Genomic DNA, 18,479 nt, shown 5'->3' with positions numbered 1-18,479 from the left:
TAATTTCTTTTATTCTAGATCATCAAAATTCTTCATACTTGATTTAATAATTCAGGATGCGATATTATTATATTATTTTGTTATATATTGTCATGAGAGACCCTCTCGGTCCGTATAGAATATCATAACTCAATTATAACGTGTCTCGAATAATGATTAAGATGTGCACTAGAGTGGAAATAATATAGTACAAGTTGTCGGATTAACATCTGGTGACAATTCATAGACAATTTAGAAGCTGTAATTCCATTTTAGTGAAATCATTTCGAAGAATTAAGTATCAGCGAGAAGATGGTTATCATCGTTCTCTTTAATATGATTCATTTCTAATTCATATCTAATTTGGATTATTTAATGACTTCTTATTATAAATTATTGATACTCCAAACACCCTTCGCCTCTTTGCTGCTTATTACTTTTCATCAACTTTATTTTCCAGTAACGAAATAGCCTATATTTAGAATAGAGTAATTCAACATAGCTATCACATCAAGTATGCATTCAAAAACACTTAGCAACAGCTGAGTTTGTTTTCAGTTTCGTGTTTTTTTTCTGAACCCTCAATTTAAAATTTCCGTTACCCGTTATTTAAATGCTTGAAGATTTGTCAATTATAACAAAGATGAGCATCCATTATTCATGTTTTAGGTAATTTATGTTCCCTCCATCAATATTGCGATGCATAATAAGCTGGCATTAATGGAAGTCGCATCGCTGCTCCATCATTCGTTCCGCATCGTCGTAGACGGTGATATGAGCTGCTCTAGCTGTCATCCGCGGCCGCTTGTGTCCAGAGCTCATTTCCGCAACCAGACGATTTTTATCGTAACAACAACAACAGCTACTTCTTTTTTATTGCATACATCATTTATGAGCATTAAAAACAACAACAACAACAACAACAACTGCTTCGTTTTTACTGCATACATTATTAAATGCATTAAAAAAACAACAACAGCTACTTATTTTTTATTGCCTGTATCATTTATGAGCATTAAAAAAAGAACAACAGCTACTTCCTTTTTTACTGCATACATCATTTATGAGCATTAAGAAAAAAACAGCTACTTCTTTTATACTGCATTCATGAGCATTAAAAAAACAACAGCTACTTCTTTTATACTGCATACATCATTTATTAGCATTATGATGATTCTTGGGAGAAATAATTATGCGTCTTGTATGAGGAACCGATGATGACCAACAAGTTATCTTGTAATTAACACAACTACTGCCACTAATACTACTACTACTTTTCATTGCATTCATTACTCACGAGGATTATGCTGATTCTTATAAAATTAATAAGGCGTCTTATCTGAGGGATCGATAATGGAAATTATGGAATAAAATTAATGTTTTGTTTTGACATGTTTCCAATACGCATTTTCTTATTTGATAGACATAACAAAATCTAATCAAACGTTAAGTAAGGACTTAACGAATTAATAGCTGTAGACTAATTAAATTGGAGTTTTGGTGATGAAATACCATATATTATTTTATTTCACATGACGGCCAAGTCATGATAAAACTGCAACACTTTAGACTAGAAATTATCTATATAAAGCCAGTACAGGCAAGCCTGCGAGTCAATGATAGCGCAATTTATAGCCCAATGATAACACAGCTACGCTGTCCTCGCAATACATTCTCTTCACTAGTCTGCACTACCATGGATTTTCAACTGTCGAAAACAGGGAATATTTATTTTAAACGAGTATTTCTGATCGCTGTCTTGAAATCAATGTTTTCATTTTTTAAACGGAGCACAGTTGAGCCGGTTCTTTCATAGATACGGTCTTTGATACAATGATGGGGGTCAATTTTCATGAGTATTATCTTATAAAATCATGCCTTTATTATCCATTTAATTTTGAAGTAAATGTTCAATGCGATCTGTTCTTAAAATAATGCCAGTGATCAATGTTTGGTAAAAAATGATCCTCAAATTGAATTGCAGCTCAAAGTTACATAAAGTTTTAAATATGTGTTAGGCATCTCCAGTGCAACTGAGATCAGAACTGAGCTGAATAACGATGTCGTGGTTCGGAAATGTACACATTCTGTGTTTTCTTATTTTTGGTTAATGTTTCTCCATCGTAGCATCTATGCCTTCTATTGTGATTTTCAACCATCACGTCAACACGTTATTTTTTTTCCATAAGTATTCTATTCCGTTAGGATGAACGCTGTTGCCAGCACAAAAATTTTCAGATTTAGTTGGAATTGATGTAAAAACTTGGACTTCGCTTCGAAGTATTGCCTGATTTGTAAAGATGATATGGCGATTTACCGCTGAATCGATACGTCAAATGATATTATCTGAAGCGTCATGCAGCTATCGGATCCATGCAAACCTTTTCATAGCAGATCTCGTCCCGAAACTACAGCAGGTCTCCAGGCTTTGCGTTCACCCAAATATTTCTGAGTCGGTGTGCGATGTTCAATACCGAGGTCCAAATGATGATCGGCTTGGAGCCTTTCCCTTGGCTGTCATAAATGAAAAATCCTTACGTCGTTAAGGTCAAATAAAGCTGTCTGCTTCACAGAGGCAGATATTCCTGAAGAGGCTCTTTAGAAAATTTATTCGAAAACGCTTCAAAGAAATTTGGATAAGATACATGGACGATTCGAATGGCTTTGTGGAGGCAGCCATTATCATGGCTATCGTTATGGCGATTGCAGAAGCATTTCAATGAGTAAATTATATCATTTAATTCAGAGCCAGCAGCCGTACGTTCATTCAGGGTCATTTATTCATTTAATCGCATTAGGAGGAAGTATTAGAAAAATAGTTATTTCAGTTGTTTAATCGAGCATTTTAGACCATACTATGAAAATTTGGATTCACCTCATAATATTTACAAGTAAGGATTATATAATAATTCTCCACTATTTTAATAGGTAAATATCTTAATTTCTCGGCGCCCTTTTCAAAGTAAATTATAATGTTATCATTTGATAATTTTTTGTAGTCATTAAAATTAACTTCTAAATTGTTCTTGTATCAATATTTTAATGATCTCAAAACGTTATTTATTTAAATTTAGAAACATTTAGGCTGTCCTAACTGCACCCACCATTACATTTCAGCCAACTTCAGAACAGTTTGTCGACCCAAATCAACCAGGTAGTTACGGGCTTCAATTAACGTGCTCACTTCAGTCCTCTTGGTCAAAATTTGCTTGCATCTTTCAAGCCCGCGTGGGGGTCGTTTGATCGACGAATTTATTTAAGCGCCGTGCATAACGGTAACACAGTTCGTACATTGTACAGTTCGTACATTTATTTAAGCGCCGTGCATAACAGTAACACAATTCGTACATTGTACAGTTCGTACATTTATTTAAGCGCCGTGCATAACGGTAACACAGTTCGTTCTTTTATTTAAGCGCCGTGCATAACGGTAACACAGTTCGTTCTTTTATTTAAGCGCCGTGCATAACAGTAACACAGTTCGTACATTGTACAGTTCGTACATTTATTTAAGCGCCGTGCATAACGGTGACACAGTTCGTACATAGTACAGGGTGCGCCAGAGAAACTTACTTATTTGAAAGGTCAATAAAAACAAAAGTACTTCAATTATTGTTTTAAATTTTTTTTTTTTAGAATACAGTTTCTCAAATTTTTTTTTATACAGTCTTGAAAATGACATCTCATAAATGACGACCCCCATTGCGCGTACACTGATGAAGTCGATTTTTGAAATTTTTATCCACTCTATGCAGCATATCAATCGGTATTTTGGCAATGACGTCGCGAATGTTGTTATTGAGGTGTGCTATGGTCCGTGGTCGATCGACATAAACCAGAAATTTCAAATAACCCAATAAAAAGAAATCGCATGGAGTCAAATCTGGAGAGCGTGGCGGCCATTGGAGATCGCCTCTGAGAGAGATGAGGCGGTCGGGGAAATGCTGTCGCAACAAATTCATTGAGTCTCGTGCTGTGTGTGCTGGGACTCCATCTTGCTGAAACCACATGTTCCTAACGTCCATTTCTTCGAGACCTAGAAGAAAAATTCCTCGATCATGTTCCTGTAACGAGCTCCATTAACGGTAACTGCGCGTTCGTTTTCTTAAATAATAAGGACCAATTATTCCCATTACCGACGTCGCACATCAGACAGTAACTCGCTTACAGTTAAGTGGCTTCTGGTGAAGCTCACGTGGATTTACACCACACCAATAACGCATGTTTTGGTTGTTGACGCAGCCGGAAATGTGGAAGTGAGCCTCGTCACTGAAAAAAACGACCGCGTCTTCAGGCAGGTTGTCAACCAGCATTTCACATGCATTTTGACGGGCAACAAAATTGCGTTTAGTTAATTCTTGCACAACAGCAAATTTGTTTGAAAAACTTTGAGAAACAAACTTGGGAACTTTCTCCTTCAGATGCACCCCCTCTCTCCCCTCTACCCGACCAACTAACCGCACAGGAATTTTTTCAAATAAGTAAGTTTCTCTGGCGCACCCTGTACAGTTCGTACATTTATTTAAGCGCCGTGCATAACGGTAACACAGTTCGTACATTGTACAGTTCGTACATTCATTTAAGCGCCGTGCATAACGGTAAAACAGTTCGTACATAGTACAGTTCGTACATTTATTTAAGTGCCGTGCATAACGGTAACACAGTTCGTACATATAGTACAGTTCGTACATTTATTTAAGCGCCATGCATAACGGTAACACGGTTCGTACATTGCATCTCGGTATTTTCCTTGGAAAAACCATTCAACGTGCTGGGCTTGCTGCCAAAAAGTTTGTATTTTTTTACCCTTCAAGCGACAAAAAGAAGCAGATGTGCCATGTACTCGAGAATAATCTACAACTTGGGTAGCTATTGCTGGGATAAAAATTTAGTTTAACTCTAGTCCTGGCGTTTTAACGTAACATTTGTAGCCACTGATGAATCAATCGTAGGTCACTCTAAGTATCTAAAAATTTCAAGTCGTTTAATTTTCAAATTGAGTTCAGTAATCAACATAAATTTTTCTGTTCTGTTCAATTAACTTAATTTCTGTTAAGTTCTGTTCCATTTTCTAATTTCTTTTAATAAAATCTATTAGTGCAAAGGCGTAAAATGCAAGTTGAAGGCTTTCAATTCCACCAAAAGCAAAGCATGGGTCTTTGAAGGTTTCATCGCTTTCTGCCAAGGAATTATCTTGCCTTCTTCTCGGGAATAGGATTTTCGAAGCGACCTAAGGAGCTCAAGTCTTGCACTTGCCTTCGATCAGCAATTTGGATTTACTCGCTTGGCCGAAGCCTTTAACTTTAGCGGCGGTCAACGGGGAGTTGAGAAGAGTGCCAACTCGACGAATCCTTGGGTTTTTATTTATTTAGGACTCCCAATGGTGAAGTAGAGACTCGAAAAGCTGCCGCCAAGTTGATTACTGGAGTTGTTGAGAGCGCTTCATGGCGCCATGAACGTTTACCGGCTTCCTGACTGTGGCTGTATGAACGCGAGGGTTGAGGTTACGCCGTTCAAAATGATGACAGTGACAAATTTTTTGTAAAATTAAAAGCAAAAATTACGCGTTTTGTCCTTATTAGACAGCAATAAGTCTGGTCTATTGGCATCTACTACTGATAAAAAGGCAATATTAATTTCATTGGAGAGTGATTAAACTAATAATTCTTCAGTTGCCTGCCAATTTTTAAAATCTAAATTAATAAATTCTTTCCTGTTTAAATCATTTTATTGGGAAACTATACTTTTCTATGTCAAAACGTTACGTAGTTTGAAAACACGCCTCGTACTACGTAATGTTGGCTGTATAATTTAACTAGGTACTATTTTATTACTGACTACACATTTTTAGCCCGTACGCTACTCCGCTTGATGTTGAATTTAGTTATAAATAATCATAATAATACGCAATTACAACTTTTTCTTCCAGCGGTGGGTTTCATCAACTACGCGCTGCTGTGCCTGGTGTACACGACGTGGCTGGCGTGTCGGGCAGGGGAAGGTTCGCTCCTGAGTGTGGTCAGGGCGCGGGGTTACAAATACTTTATCCTTGCAGCCATTGATGTGGAGGCAAACTACCTCGTGCTCAGGGCATACCAGTACACTTCCGTCACCTCGGTCCAGGTTTGTTGCCTCAGTTGATGATTAATTCATTCATTTATTAATTCAATTTATTGGACATTTTCATACCAGTACACTTCCGTCACCTCGGTCCAGGCATGTTGCCTCAGTTGATGATTAATTCATTAATTTATTAATTCAATTTATTGGACATTTTCATACCAGTACACTTCCGTCACCTCGGTCCAGGTATGTTGCATCAGTTGATGATTAATTCATTCATTTGTTGATTCAATTTATTTAGCATTTACTAGTCTAGTCAGTAGTCAATAGCAATTGATAATCGGATGATTGAACATTTATGTTTAGGTCAGAGTTGAAAGTGAAAGTAAGAGATTGGTAAAGGACTTGTCAAGTATCTTTATAAGGGTACTGACAAATAAGCTAATAAAAAATTGTGATTTGCAAAACTACAAATTCCATTAATGGAAATGCACTAATCCTATCTTCGGTGCCAACTGCACGAAAAATTTTTTGGACAGCTTATTAATTGTTGATGGCATTATAAACTTAACAGCATTGATTCTACAATAGTGGTAAATGTTGAGGTAAATTAAAAGGCAACAAGGTACTTTCATCAGAAAGGTACTTAAAAACATTAGGTATTACACTATTACTGCATAACTTTGTTAAATTGATTATTGCGTTTACGTGGTAAGATTATGTGGTAAGTTTATATTAAATTATATTATATTATATTATATGTCAGTTGCTGGACTGTTTCGTGGTGCCGGTGGTGCTGGCGCTGTCATGGCTCTTCCTGAAGGTTCGCTACAAACTTGTACACGTGCTCGGCGTCGGGCTCTGTCTTCTGGGCGTGGGCTGTCTTGTGTGGGCCAACGTCGAGGACGGCAAGGCTGACAGTCACGGTAAATTGTTCCTCTTAGAGCAGTGGTTCCAACTAGTGCAGTCACATCAAGTTATATTCATTTTTTTATTAATTTTGTGAACAATTTAGCCTGCCACAATAAACATGCCACTATACCCATAATATCCATTTTACTGATGTTCTCATCGTTGATATGTGTAGTTAACGAGAACGGCAGGGCAGACAGTCACGGTAAAATTGTTCCTCTTAGAGCAGTGGTTTTAACTAGTGCAGTGAGTGGTTTTAACTAGTGCAGTGACATCAAGATATATTCATTTATTTGATTAATTTTGTTAACAAATTAAACATGCCATTATACCCATAATATTCATTTCACTAACGTTCTCATGGTTGATGTATGTAGTTAACGAGAACGGCTAGGCAGACAGTTACGGTAAAATGTTTTACCTAGAGCAGTGTTTCTAAATATAAAGTTTTTAACAAGTTTTCCTTGGCACAATTCGCATGATATCCCTTTCATTATTGTTTTCTCAGTTGATGTATGTTGTTTAATTAAATTACTCACTAAACATATGGGAAATTGTCAAGTTACCTATAGACTATGAACCCTCTAGTTTGTGGTACACCGAGTACCGGTCTTACCGCGATCCGAGTACCGTGTTGATATTGCAAGTTTTGGGTACTCGTCATGTCATGATGGACTGTCATGATAAAGTTTGTAATGCATGTTTATATCGATGTGTGATAAAACACAAATACAAACAGCACAAAAGTATCAAAATATAAATATTTTCAACTGTGAAATTTATTGTGTCAGGTAATTGAAATTTTTTATTGTAAATGCAAAAATGTCACTCTACGGGCGAAAAACTGTCATTGTTTCATAACTAGCAGAGATTAACAATATGATCTGCATACATGTTAAATAAGATGGCCAATTGATGCCCAATTAGCAACTTGATTTGACGACGCCCTCCATTTGTCAGCAGGAAATGTTAATTCGTCCATTAGTTTTAACTTTCGCCTTTTAGAGCATGATAATGGTAAACTTTTGTGGAAAACGAGCGTCGAGATTGTCCCTGACTGATCAGGTCATAAAAATGTTTGCGCAATATTCGCTGATTCTTCGTTTTCTTTGTAACTTTTACGGCATTATAGGCGCGACGAGGCTTAATGCGACTAAGCGCCTGTCCGCATTTTATGGCGAGCTTCAAAAATTAATTCCTGGCCAGGTCATTTACTGGGCAAAAATATGAGCCTCATTGAGCGGCTTGCGTGCACTGCGGGCCATGTTTTGGGGAAAGCAGTTTACATTTGACGCTCGTTTCTGAATGCCAATTGACAATTACTTAGATCCTAAATACTTTATTCGCGTAGAAAACTAATTTAGGTGTTATGGAAATGTTGCAAGCTTATTTCATGTGTTTAATGATGTCACATTTGTTAGAATTATTAGAAAAAATTAAGTCGAAGGGTTTCATATTAATATATGAAAGCAAGTTATGATCTTTTAATTGCTCATTAATCCAGACTTTTTATTTTATCATGGATGATATCGACAGAAAAGTTATTCTGTAATCGCTGTGCAGTTTGAAACGTGTATATCCGGTAATCATTAAGTTTAATGCATTTTAATGAAAACATTTCAGATACCTGTTCCGTCTGAGGGCCAGCGAGGATCTTGTCTCTTAAATGATTTTATTTAACAAAGCTTATTTTTTCTCTTTCTCTGCTATAGAATTTTATTAAATACCTGATATGTGTTGCCAAGTAATCTTAACGCACTGTGGTTGAACCGTAAATCTTAAAGCTCCTTGCATTCCGCATGGCAGAGAGCTCACGATATCTTCTGTTCCATCAATTCTCGTGAGGACTAATTTACGTATCACAAATATAAGGTGTTTTTCCCAGCGCGCTGTCCTGTTCCTCTCATGTTTGGCCCTGTGGACCTCGTCGCACGCACCAAAAAAATCGTTTCACTCGCTAACAAAGAAACAAAAGTCAGTTACTGCGTGGCAATGCCTGTCCAATTTTCTTAATGCCAAAAAATCTCGTCATCATGTCACTAAAGACACTTTTGTTGGGGATTCAAAAAGGGTAAAAAATGCTCCAAAAATTTATTGAGTTATACGAAAAAATTTTAAACTTTCCAATTCCATCAGAATGAAAGCTTTCAGGTGTAAGACGACGATAATTTTTTGTGACGTGTGAAAATTCATGATTTTTAGACTGGGTTTAAAAACGATATAATTGAACAGCCTCGGAGCGCTTTCTGGGTGACATGTTGTGCCTGGGCGGCGCGACGCTGTACGGCATCAGCAACGTGGCCCAGGAGTACGTCATCAAAACTTACGACAGCGTCGAGTTCCTGGGCATGATGGGGCTCTTCGGCTCTGTCATCAACGGGGCTCAGCTGTGAGTACATCAACAGCTGTGAGTACATCAACAGCTGTGTGTACATCAACAGCCTGTCTCTTATACACATCTAGATGTGTATAAGAGACAGATCAACAGCTGTGAGTACATCAACAGCTGTGAGTACATCAACAGCCGTGAGTACATCAACAGCTGTGAGTACATCAACAGCTGTGAGTACATCAACAGCTGTGAGTACATCAACTGCCGTGATTACATCAACAGCTGTGAGTCATAAAACCAATCCTACGCCTTCTATTGCATCTATGAGCCAAACACTGCAGATTCACGCCTCATTTGGGTCAAATCTTGTCAAGTCTGCTCGTTTATCAAGTCAAGACACGATGTTCACGTGCAAATGAACATGAGAAAATATATTCAGACATGGGTCTTGGAGTCAAATCGTAAAGAACCGAAGCCGCATTGTTGAAATTTTCCGTGATTCGGAAACGTGAATTATTGTGACCGAAAAGATCGAACTCCTTAAAAAATGTTTTATGTCAAATCCGTTGTCGTCATTGCTATTCGTGCTCGTGCTTCTGGTAACTAGAGTTACCGTCGCAAGATCAATGATTAATCGCCCCCACAGAGGCATTTTGGAGAGGCAGCAGGTGGGGTCGGTGCGGTGGGACACTTGGCCGGTACTGGCGCTGGTGGGAGGCTTCAGCGCAGCTCAGTTCCTCTTCTACGTGATCGCTCCGTGCGTTCTGAGGGCGACCTCAGCCACCGCCCTCAACCTGGCGCTCTTCACCGCTGACTTCTACATCCTCATCACTGGCATCGCTCTCTTCGGCTTCAAGGTAAGAAATATTAACCTTATTGTGAGGACTTCGCTTGTGTCTGTCGTTATAGTTTAATGATACTTAAGAGGTCAATAACGTTTGTTGATTGATAGTTGCAAACAATCTCTCTACTGAGGATTGTTTCCGAGGCAATTTTATATTGTTTATGGTGCATTGAGCTTCGAATTCGTATTTTAATTTAAATTGTCAATATATGATATTGTTGTTTAATTTCATGAATTTTTATTTGAATCTCGAATTTATGAAACAATTGTAAATCAGTTGTAACTGCAAATTCTCAGCACTAAACTCACAGTAACTAATTTCGGTGAACTCATTCGAATTGTACCCTTCGAACCTAAGCAGAATCTGCTCCGCGGTGCCTCTTTTAAAGTGAAAATCAACCTTGTATATTACAAAAAAAGTGTTGAGACCCAAATTGTTGAGTTTGCTGATAATTGCTTTATTTATGGCGGCTGGAGCAGCAGTTCCATCCTCTGTACTTCCTGTCATACCTGCTGGTAGTGACCGGCGTCGTCGTGTTCGTCATCAAACCAACGCCCATCAATACCAGCGGCAGCGGCTACTACAGGTTACTATCCATCATTGCAATTACAGTGAAAAAACAATACCGAATAAACTGAGTTTTGAATTCTGATGTATTATTCAAACAATTTTTCTATTACCAGAAAAAGATTGTTAAATCCAATTACATGAATGGATAAATAAAATAATTTTCCGCGCGGATGGCACGCACAGTTTTTTCACTAATTAGGATGCAGTTTTGAAGCATTCTTACAGCTGCAGATATAAGATGCATGACAACAAAAGTAACTAAAATATAACCCCGTATGCACGATACACTTGGGTTTGTGCAGCTCGAGTGGCGGCCACGAAGTAGAGCTCACCACGACCCCCGGCACCACCACCAGCAGCGTCGGGGGCGCCGCATCCTTCCCTGACTGGCCGCCTCTGCCGCCTGAGATCCGTGGCTGTCCTGACTACCCGTACCCGCACTCACACTCTTCAGACTTCAGGCCAGGGCAGGGTTAGTGATACTTCAGGCCAGGGCAGGGTTAGTGATACTTCAGGCCAGGGCAGGGTTAGTGATACTTCAGGCCAGGGCAGGGTTAGTGATGTCACTTGTGCTCGACGGCATTCCACTAAGGGCATTATAAGCACGGGGCCACAACGTTCATAATCTCGGCTCTGACCGCAGTAGATATGGTAGTAGTGGCGTGTGTGTTTGTATGAACTCTTCCCTAAAGCCTGTCAACTGTAAAAAAAGCAGAAAAATGTGTTCTAATTCTATTTTAAATAAGTTTTGCTTTAATTTTTCGAAATAAAATAATTTAACCTACTGATTTAATTAGTTACTTACTTCAAATAATGTTTGATTGATTACGCTTCACTATTACAGAGTACCCAAGCACCCCACCATCACCTCCCCAGCAGTTCAGGTCGCTGCCGCGCCCCCAGCGTCGCGAGGCCCACCCTGGGCAGCCGGGGCGCGGCAGATCACAGCAGGAAGGGGACATGCCTGATGGGGTTATGAACAACCAGCAGCAGAGGGCCGCAACTCTGCATCGCCCGCCGAGGGTACGTTTCCTGCTAGAGTAAGGGTCAACATGCTTCTCGTTTTTTGCTTTCTTGTTCATATTTTATTATTGCGGTGAACGCAAGATGGGTGCGTCTGAAAAATATTCAAATGTAGTAGTAATAATACCGAGATATCTTTATGCATATGACTGACATTGCAGCATCAGGTTTACCATTTATACATTTTTTCCGAAATCGAAGCCATATTCTACGTCGGGATTCCGATATAGATTTAGAATCTTATTTTTCCCGAACATTATTAAATTATATACTCGCACTGAGGTCCTGAGGTTCACTTTATTCCTTTTGAAATTTTGGCAATAGAGCACCCATCTTGATTTTAACCTAGTTGATCTAGAAAAAAAGATCCGGTGTTAAATGCAACGAGGCTGTACCGGCCTCAGCTTGTCAGGTAACAAATTCACGCGTGTGCGGCGCAATGTAATTTGTGCGAAAGCTCGGTTAGGAATTTCGGGACTATTTATTCCTGTGAGTACAAATCTGATTTTCTATGAATACCTTTTCGCACTCCAAATCTCAGTGTCATGTTGAAGTTTAGGTATTAAGTGGATGATTGTAATGCACATAGTGATCTCAAAAGATATTATGTACAAAGTTGTTGACTGATATCAAGGGATATGTTGTCTAATGTCTACTTCAAGAGACTGATTGTGCTTAAACGGTATATCGTTTCAATTAGCACTGGAAATGTCGAAGTTTATCGATGAATTAGCGTGTTTACTTGACATATTTTCCCTACTGACATCGGCTATTTTTGTTGAAAATGAAATAGTCGTAAAATGTTGATCACCTGATTTGTCGATGAATTTCACTGAAGAATGCATGATTATAATGTGGGTGCTTCTGAAATTTTTTTCTGCTCGGATTTGTTATATTTAAACATTTATTTGGCAGTTGCTAGCGTAATTTCGCTTCACTGTAGCTTTTTGTGTATCACGCTGTTGTCTGCACTGTAGCTTAATTTTAGAAAGCAGGCTTATAGTAATTGTACAATCAAACAGGGGTTAGACAAAATAAGGGAAACACCTGAAAAATCCGCAAAATATATTTTGGTATGGTGTAGGTTCATCTTATGCGGCAATTATGGCCTCGATTCTCCGAGGTATTGATTCATACAAATTGTGAATTTTTTCCAAAGGACTTTTAACTCATTTTTCATATAAAACTCCTTGCAGCTCTTTTAAAGACGATGGCGGCTGGAATCGATTCCTGACTTGCATCTCTAAAATCGACCATAAATGCTTGATAATATTCAGGTCTGATGATTGTGGTGGCCAACTTCATTAGAATGTTCCTCGTGCTATTTTTAAACAATTCAAGCTGTATGGATCGAGGCATTATCATCTTGAAAGATGGCGTTCCCCTACGGAAACAGTGCTAGAACCATTGGATGAACTTGGTCCTCCAAACTTGCTAAATAGTCAGAGCTGCTGATTCTCCCATGAAGAGAAATCATTGGTCCGCCGTATACTTCATTAGAATGTTCCTCGTGCTATTTTTAAACAATTCAAGCTGTATGGATCGAGGCATTATCATCTTGAAAGATGGCGTTCCCCTACGGAAAAAGTGCTAGAACCATTGGATGAACTTGGTCCTCCAAACTTGCTAAATAGTCAGAGCTGCTGATTCTCCCATGAAGAGAAATCATTGGTCCGCCGTATTTCCGAGAAATAAAACCCAAGATCATCACAAAACCCTCGCCATGTTTTACGGTAGGGAGGAGGCAGTTGGGATTAAATGACTCTTTTAGTATAGTGTAGTATAGTATCTTCGGCATTGAAGAATAGGCCTGGGTAGGCTTGTCGCTGATTCTTGTACTTTTCTTGACCAGACTGGCCTTTTGATCAAATCTTTTCAACGGACGGCAATTTTAAAATCGCTTCTAGATTTCAGTTGTTCGGTAGGATACGAGGCATTTTAAGACTAAACATATGCTCATGCATGGCCTGGTCTAGTCTGTTCTTGAACGCGTTCATACTCGGAGCGTCAACAATATCTCCAGGGAGGCTGTTCCACATGTCGGTGACTCGAAGCGAGAAGAAATGTTGTCGCGTGGATAAGTTGCACCGCAGTTTATTTTAGTTTGTAGCTGTGGTCCCTAGTGTTGGTTCTTGTTTCAAATTCTAGTAATCCTTCTGGGACCTTGTACAAACCATGAGTATACTTGTATACTTCAATGAGGTCACGACGCAGGCAACGATAACGGAGACTGGGAAGCTTCAGAATCTTTAATCTTTCTTCATAAGACTTGCCCTTTAAGCCTGGAATTATCCTTGTTGCACGTCTTTGAACACTCTCAACTAAATTTTTGTCCTTTTCAAGTCTCGGTGACCACACAACGTTTCCAAACTCTAGGTTCGGGCGCACGACAGAGGTGAACAACAGCTTCATCATTTCTATATCTAGGTACTCGTAGGAGCGTCTGTTTGACGTAAACTCGGCCAGAGGTCGGAAAATGGTAAACGATAATTCGTCGGAGAAAATCACATTTTTCCACTGCTCGAGGTACCAATTCTAAAGGTTTTTACACCACTCTAAACGCTTTGAAGCATTTGTATTTGAAAGCAGAGATTTTCTAATTGCAAATCTTCCATAGAATCCAGGTCTGTGCAGCTCTCAGCGGACAGTCTTTATGGAAACTGGGTTCTGTACGTGTCCATTGAGGTCTGCAGTATATTTAACAGCTGTGGTCTTCCGATTGGCCCTCACAATTTGTTTTATTTACCGGCGGTCTCTTTCGGACAATTTCGACTTTCGGCCAGACCTGTGCTTTGCTGAGGACGTTTTTCCTTCTCTTTCAAAAGCAGTCATTTCCTTTGGGACAGTTCCTTTAGAAACGTCATGCACTCGGAAAGTTTCTGTTTCACTAGCACCTGCCATACGGGCACCCGCAATTGGGCCCCTTTGAAAGTCATTGGAGGTTTGTCATATATCGGTTATAGGTGAGGTTATTGACATACAAATTTACTAAAAATATCTGTGCAAGGATAAAATATCAATTAGCAGCAACAATTAACAAATAATACAGAAAAATATGTCACGTTTTTACTGTTTATAAATTGTTCAAAAATTACGATATCAAAATATGAGTTGTTTCCCTTATTTCATCCAACTCCTGTATCTTAAAATTAAGATTGATTCTTACAATTATAAATAAAGAAACCTAAGTTAGTTTCATTTGTTATATTGTTTTCTTGTGAACTGCCATCACGAAAAGTTTTTATGGAAACCACTTGTTATTTTCGGCGACCAGTCAGGCAGAACTCAAAGAGGTTTCGGGGTTCTCCGACCGCTAGATTAATCAATTTGATCGGTTGTTAAACTAAATCGGAATCATTATGGGCTGGAATAAATGATCTCTGAAAGGTCACACATTTTAGTGCTGAAATATATATATTTTTAATTTCAGTGTTAAGGCAAGCAGCTAGTTTATTATTGGTTTCGTGTTTTACAATGGTAGAAATACGAGTCGGGTTCGTGTTGATAACAACTTCCAATATATAACGAACTCTAAGTTTAATTTTATGAACTAAAAGGCCATAGCGTTTCTGATGTGTTGTTTTAATTAATGTTTGCGGCCTGCTTGCTGTTTGCACTTGTTGCCGTGCCATGCAAAACTGATGAGATCTTTTGGTCAAAAAATGACGGTTACCTAGTATTTGTGCTAGTCAACACATTTTCGTTTAATCTGTATATGAACTGCTATGCCTACTTACACTTACAAATATAAGGATAGTTGATGTTATTAACTCGCGTTTTTTTCAATAAAATGAGATATGGAAAACATTTTTGTGCCCCAGCATAAAATTTGCTTGCTGGGAAATTCCATATATTCTTCTCGATGTTATAACTCGCTGTGAAAATTGCTATTCTTCAAGTACTGTGAAATTTCATAAAGTCTGTTCGATATTTGATACGCAATTATTTCAAGACTTTCACAATTAACCGAATAAAAACGTGGCCGTAGCTGTGGAACAAGTAAATTTTCATTTAATACTCGATATGATAACTGGAAGGTATTTGCTGCAAAAATAAGTAAACATAATTTAATGATCTGAACTGTTATCATTTTTATTTCTTAGTGATTCTTAGTTGGCACAAAATAGTGCAAGTTCGATGAGTCACCATTTTATACGTACGCCTTTTTGAATTGATATATTCACGTCCTCTTTCAAATCTTTTTTTGGTTCAAAGCTAATGTGCAAATATTGTTTTGTTCATTGAATTTTACGATACCTGCATAAGTTAAATTATAATTTCACTTAGATGACAAATAGAAGTCTTATTAATGAGTATTTCTCTTTCGATCAAAAGGCTGTGTTACAATTGTGAATGACTGAGTGCTACTACTAACAATTATTTACGAGTAATAGGTCACTATGGGTGATCGACTGGACGTAAAATTAATTAAATTCCTCAATAGAAATTGAAATTGATTGGTTCCATATTGTCCACATATTTTTGCTCGCTTATTCCTGTCACGATGTTAACAGAGTATGGAACATAACTGTTCGCTTTTACTGTACTATGTTGCACGTCTGTAGCATGAAGCACGCGATATATTCGACGCATTATACTGTAGTTATTTATATTTCTCGAATGTGTATTTTAAAATCATGAATGTGCTGACTATAAGAAGACGCTTTTGACATCTTTGTTGTAGTGCAGTTCGAAATATTTTTATGTCATGTCTGTTTCGCCCAACCATTTAATTTTGAGCTTTCAAAAACTTAGAATGAAATATGAATTGAAATGTATTGACCTTAGGAAAAATTTCCTCTTCTTATAGAGTTGGAATAAATCCATTTCATGATCTAATATTGAATGTTTTTTGCAAAGTTTAATTTCAGACGGGATTTTTATTAACAAAAACCTACGATGCCCACTGTTCAACTAGAAACCAATGAGGTCTCGTAGGACTGTAAATTACTATTTTGCAATCCTTCAAGAATATTGTATTTTGTTTTAAAAAATTTTTTATTGGTTAAGACGAGATTAATGCCTTGCTCTTTACATAAAATGATTTTATTCCTCTTCTTCTTATTCATTCGAATAAGAAATGCTCTAATGAAAGAAATGCTCCGACGAAGAAATGCTCTAATTTTATAAATAATGTTTAGGTTTGATTCTTCTCTCTCGTTTTGAATGTTATAATAGATGATTACTAGCATAGCTTTATCGATCTCATTACTGAGTATTGACGTGATATGTGCAGCAACTCTACCGATCGAACGGACCCTCGTCGTCTACACATGAGCTGGGAGATGTAAGGTGTTGAAGCGATGGCCCTTCTCATGCTCCGGCGCTCATATGTTAATAACGATAGCAATATTGATCGCTGGTGTTCAATTGTCAGCGATTGCCGCGCGACCTATACAGTAATTGTGACCTCTTATTCAATTCCATATTATTTACAATCTTGAAATATTATTATTGATTTTTCAATATTGTTGAAATATTATTAGCAATATTTCAATATTATTAACAATATTATTTGAATTCGTCAAAAATTGTTCTGATGATTATTTTCATGAAATACTTGGTAACTTTCTCACCATCGTAATATTTAGTTTGTGTTTGGACGATGTATATCTCAAGTGGGAACCTTGACACAAATACTCATTGTACTTGATTAAATATTTAAATATTTACATGTTAATATTTAAATATTTATTTTTATTAATATTTAAATATAAATATTTAAATATTCATACTTGATTAAATATTTATTCTAAATGTTGACGTGTGAATATAATCAGGCGTCCAATTACGGCATGATGATTTTTTACGGACTATTGTATCTAATAATTAATGAATTATTGAATCAAAAGAGATTAAATATTGGCCGCTCATCTTCGGAATAGAAGGAAGGACACCTGATGATTGGAAGTTAGGATGTACAGGACACAATATGGGAACTTGTGAATAACATTTTTTGGAAAATTCAGATAGAGCCTAAAATCTTTGTTGTGATCTCACAAACGTGGAGCGAAATTATATAAGTTTCCGTTCAATGCTGGTATGACAAGGTGCACCCAAACTTGCTGTATAATTGAACTCATGTGTATTTTAACAAAACACATTCAGACCGATTATTAACTGAAAAGGCAATTATTCTCTTCAAATTTGTTCCCTCTGAGTGAGTATTAAGTCTGATTACAGAAATGCAAGCACAAGGCACAGTTCTCAATTTTTGCCCGTGCAGTGCTGAGAATGTAGCCAAGTTCTCCTGTAGTTTGGTTACGATTACGACACGTGACTGTGTCGCGGTCATGTGTACTAGAGCTTATCAAAAATTGCCTAGTGGTAGCTGCAATGTAGCTGCTTTACTTATATCTAGACACGATAATCTGGCATAATCCACGGCTTTTTTTTTTAGTGTTGGGCAAGTCATGTTGTTAGTAAATGATACTGACACTGGGCGGTGAATAGTTTGAGCAGTTGCCATCTGTTCATCTTGTTCGCCTGTCAAATGTTGGTAGCGAAATTTCCTCAGTATTAAATTAGTTTTAGGTTTAGAATCTTTCGCTTATGATGTGAGAGTAGATGTATAATTTTTATATCGGTTAGAAGTGTCCATGATTACTCACAATAGTGGTTTAATTATTTTCAGTATCTGCAGGATGATCATATGAAATAAGTTACGTGTGCTTAACATTTATAAAATATTTAAAGAGTGTCAATAACAACAGGCTTGAGATGACGCTTAATTGTAGTTTCAGTGAAGCGACTTC

General features: G+C 37.7%; 1 protein-coding gene across 3 annotated transcripts in view; it reads left to right on the top strand.

The window, feature by feature from the left end:
* LOC108681696 (solute carrier family 35 member F2) overlaps positions 1-17,168 on the top strand; it is a 70,224-nt gene extending 53,056 nt beyond the window's left edge. For 2 of the 3 annotated variants that reach the window (XM_047883613.1, XM_047883614.1), the window contains exons 3-10: positions 5,909-6,102; positions 6,809-6,968; positions 9,187-9,343; positions 9,933-10,143; positions 10,611-10,717; positions 11,004-11,173; positions 11,546-11,741; positions 16,961-17,168. In XM_047883613.1, the coding sequence (XP_047739569.1) occupies positions 5,909-6,102; positions 6,809-6,968; positions 9,187-9,343; positions 9,933-10,143; positions 10,611-10,717; positions 11,004-11,173; positions 11,546-11,741; positions 16,961-17,015 (1,250 nt within the window). In that variant the 3' untranslated portion in view covers positions 17,016-17,168. The remainder of the gene's footprint in view (positions 1-5,908; positions 6,103-6,808; positions 6,969-9,186; positions 9,344-9,932; positions 10,144-10,610; positions 10,718-11,003; positions 11,174-11,545; positions 11,742-16,960) is intronic. The other variant, XM_018170756.2, reaches the window with a different exon arrangement.
* The last annotated feature ends 1,311 nt before the right edge of the window (positions 17,169-18,479 follow it).

The sequence above is a fragment of the Hyalella azteca genome, unplaced genomic scaffold (genome assembly GCF_000764305.2).
Source record: "Hyalella azteca isolate HAZT.00-mixed unplaced genomic scaffold, Hazt_2.0.2 contig13331, whole genome shotgun sequence".
Lineage (NCBI taxonomy): Eukaryota > Metazoa > Arthropoda > Malacostraca > Amphipoda > Hyalellidae > Hyalella > Hyalella azteca.
Note: the sequence above shows the minus strand (reverse complement) of the source record. Positions and strands in the feature narration are given on the sequence as shown.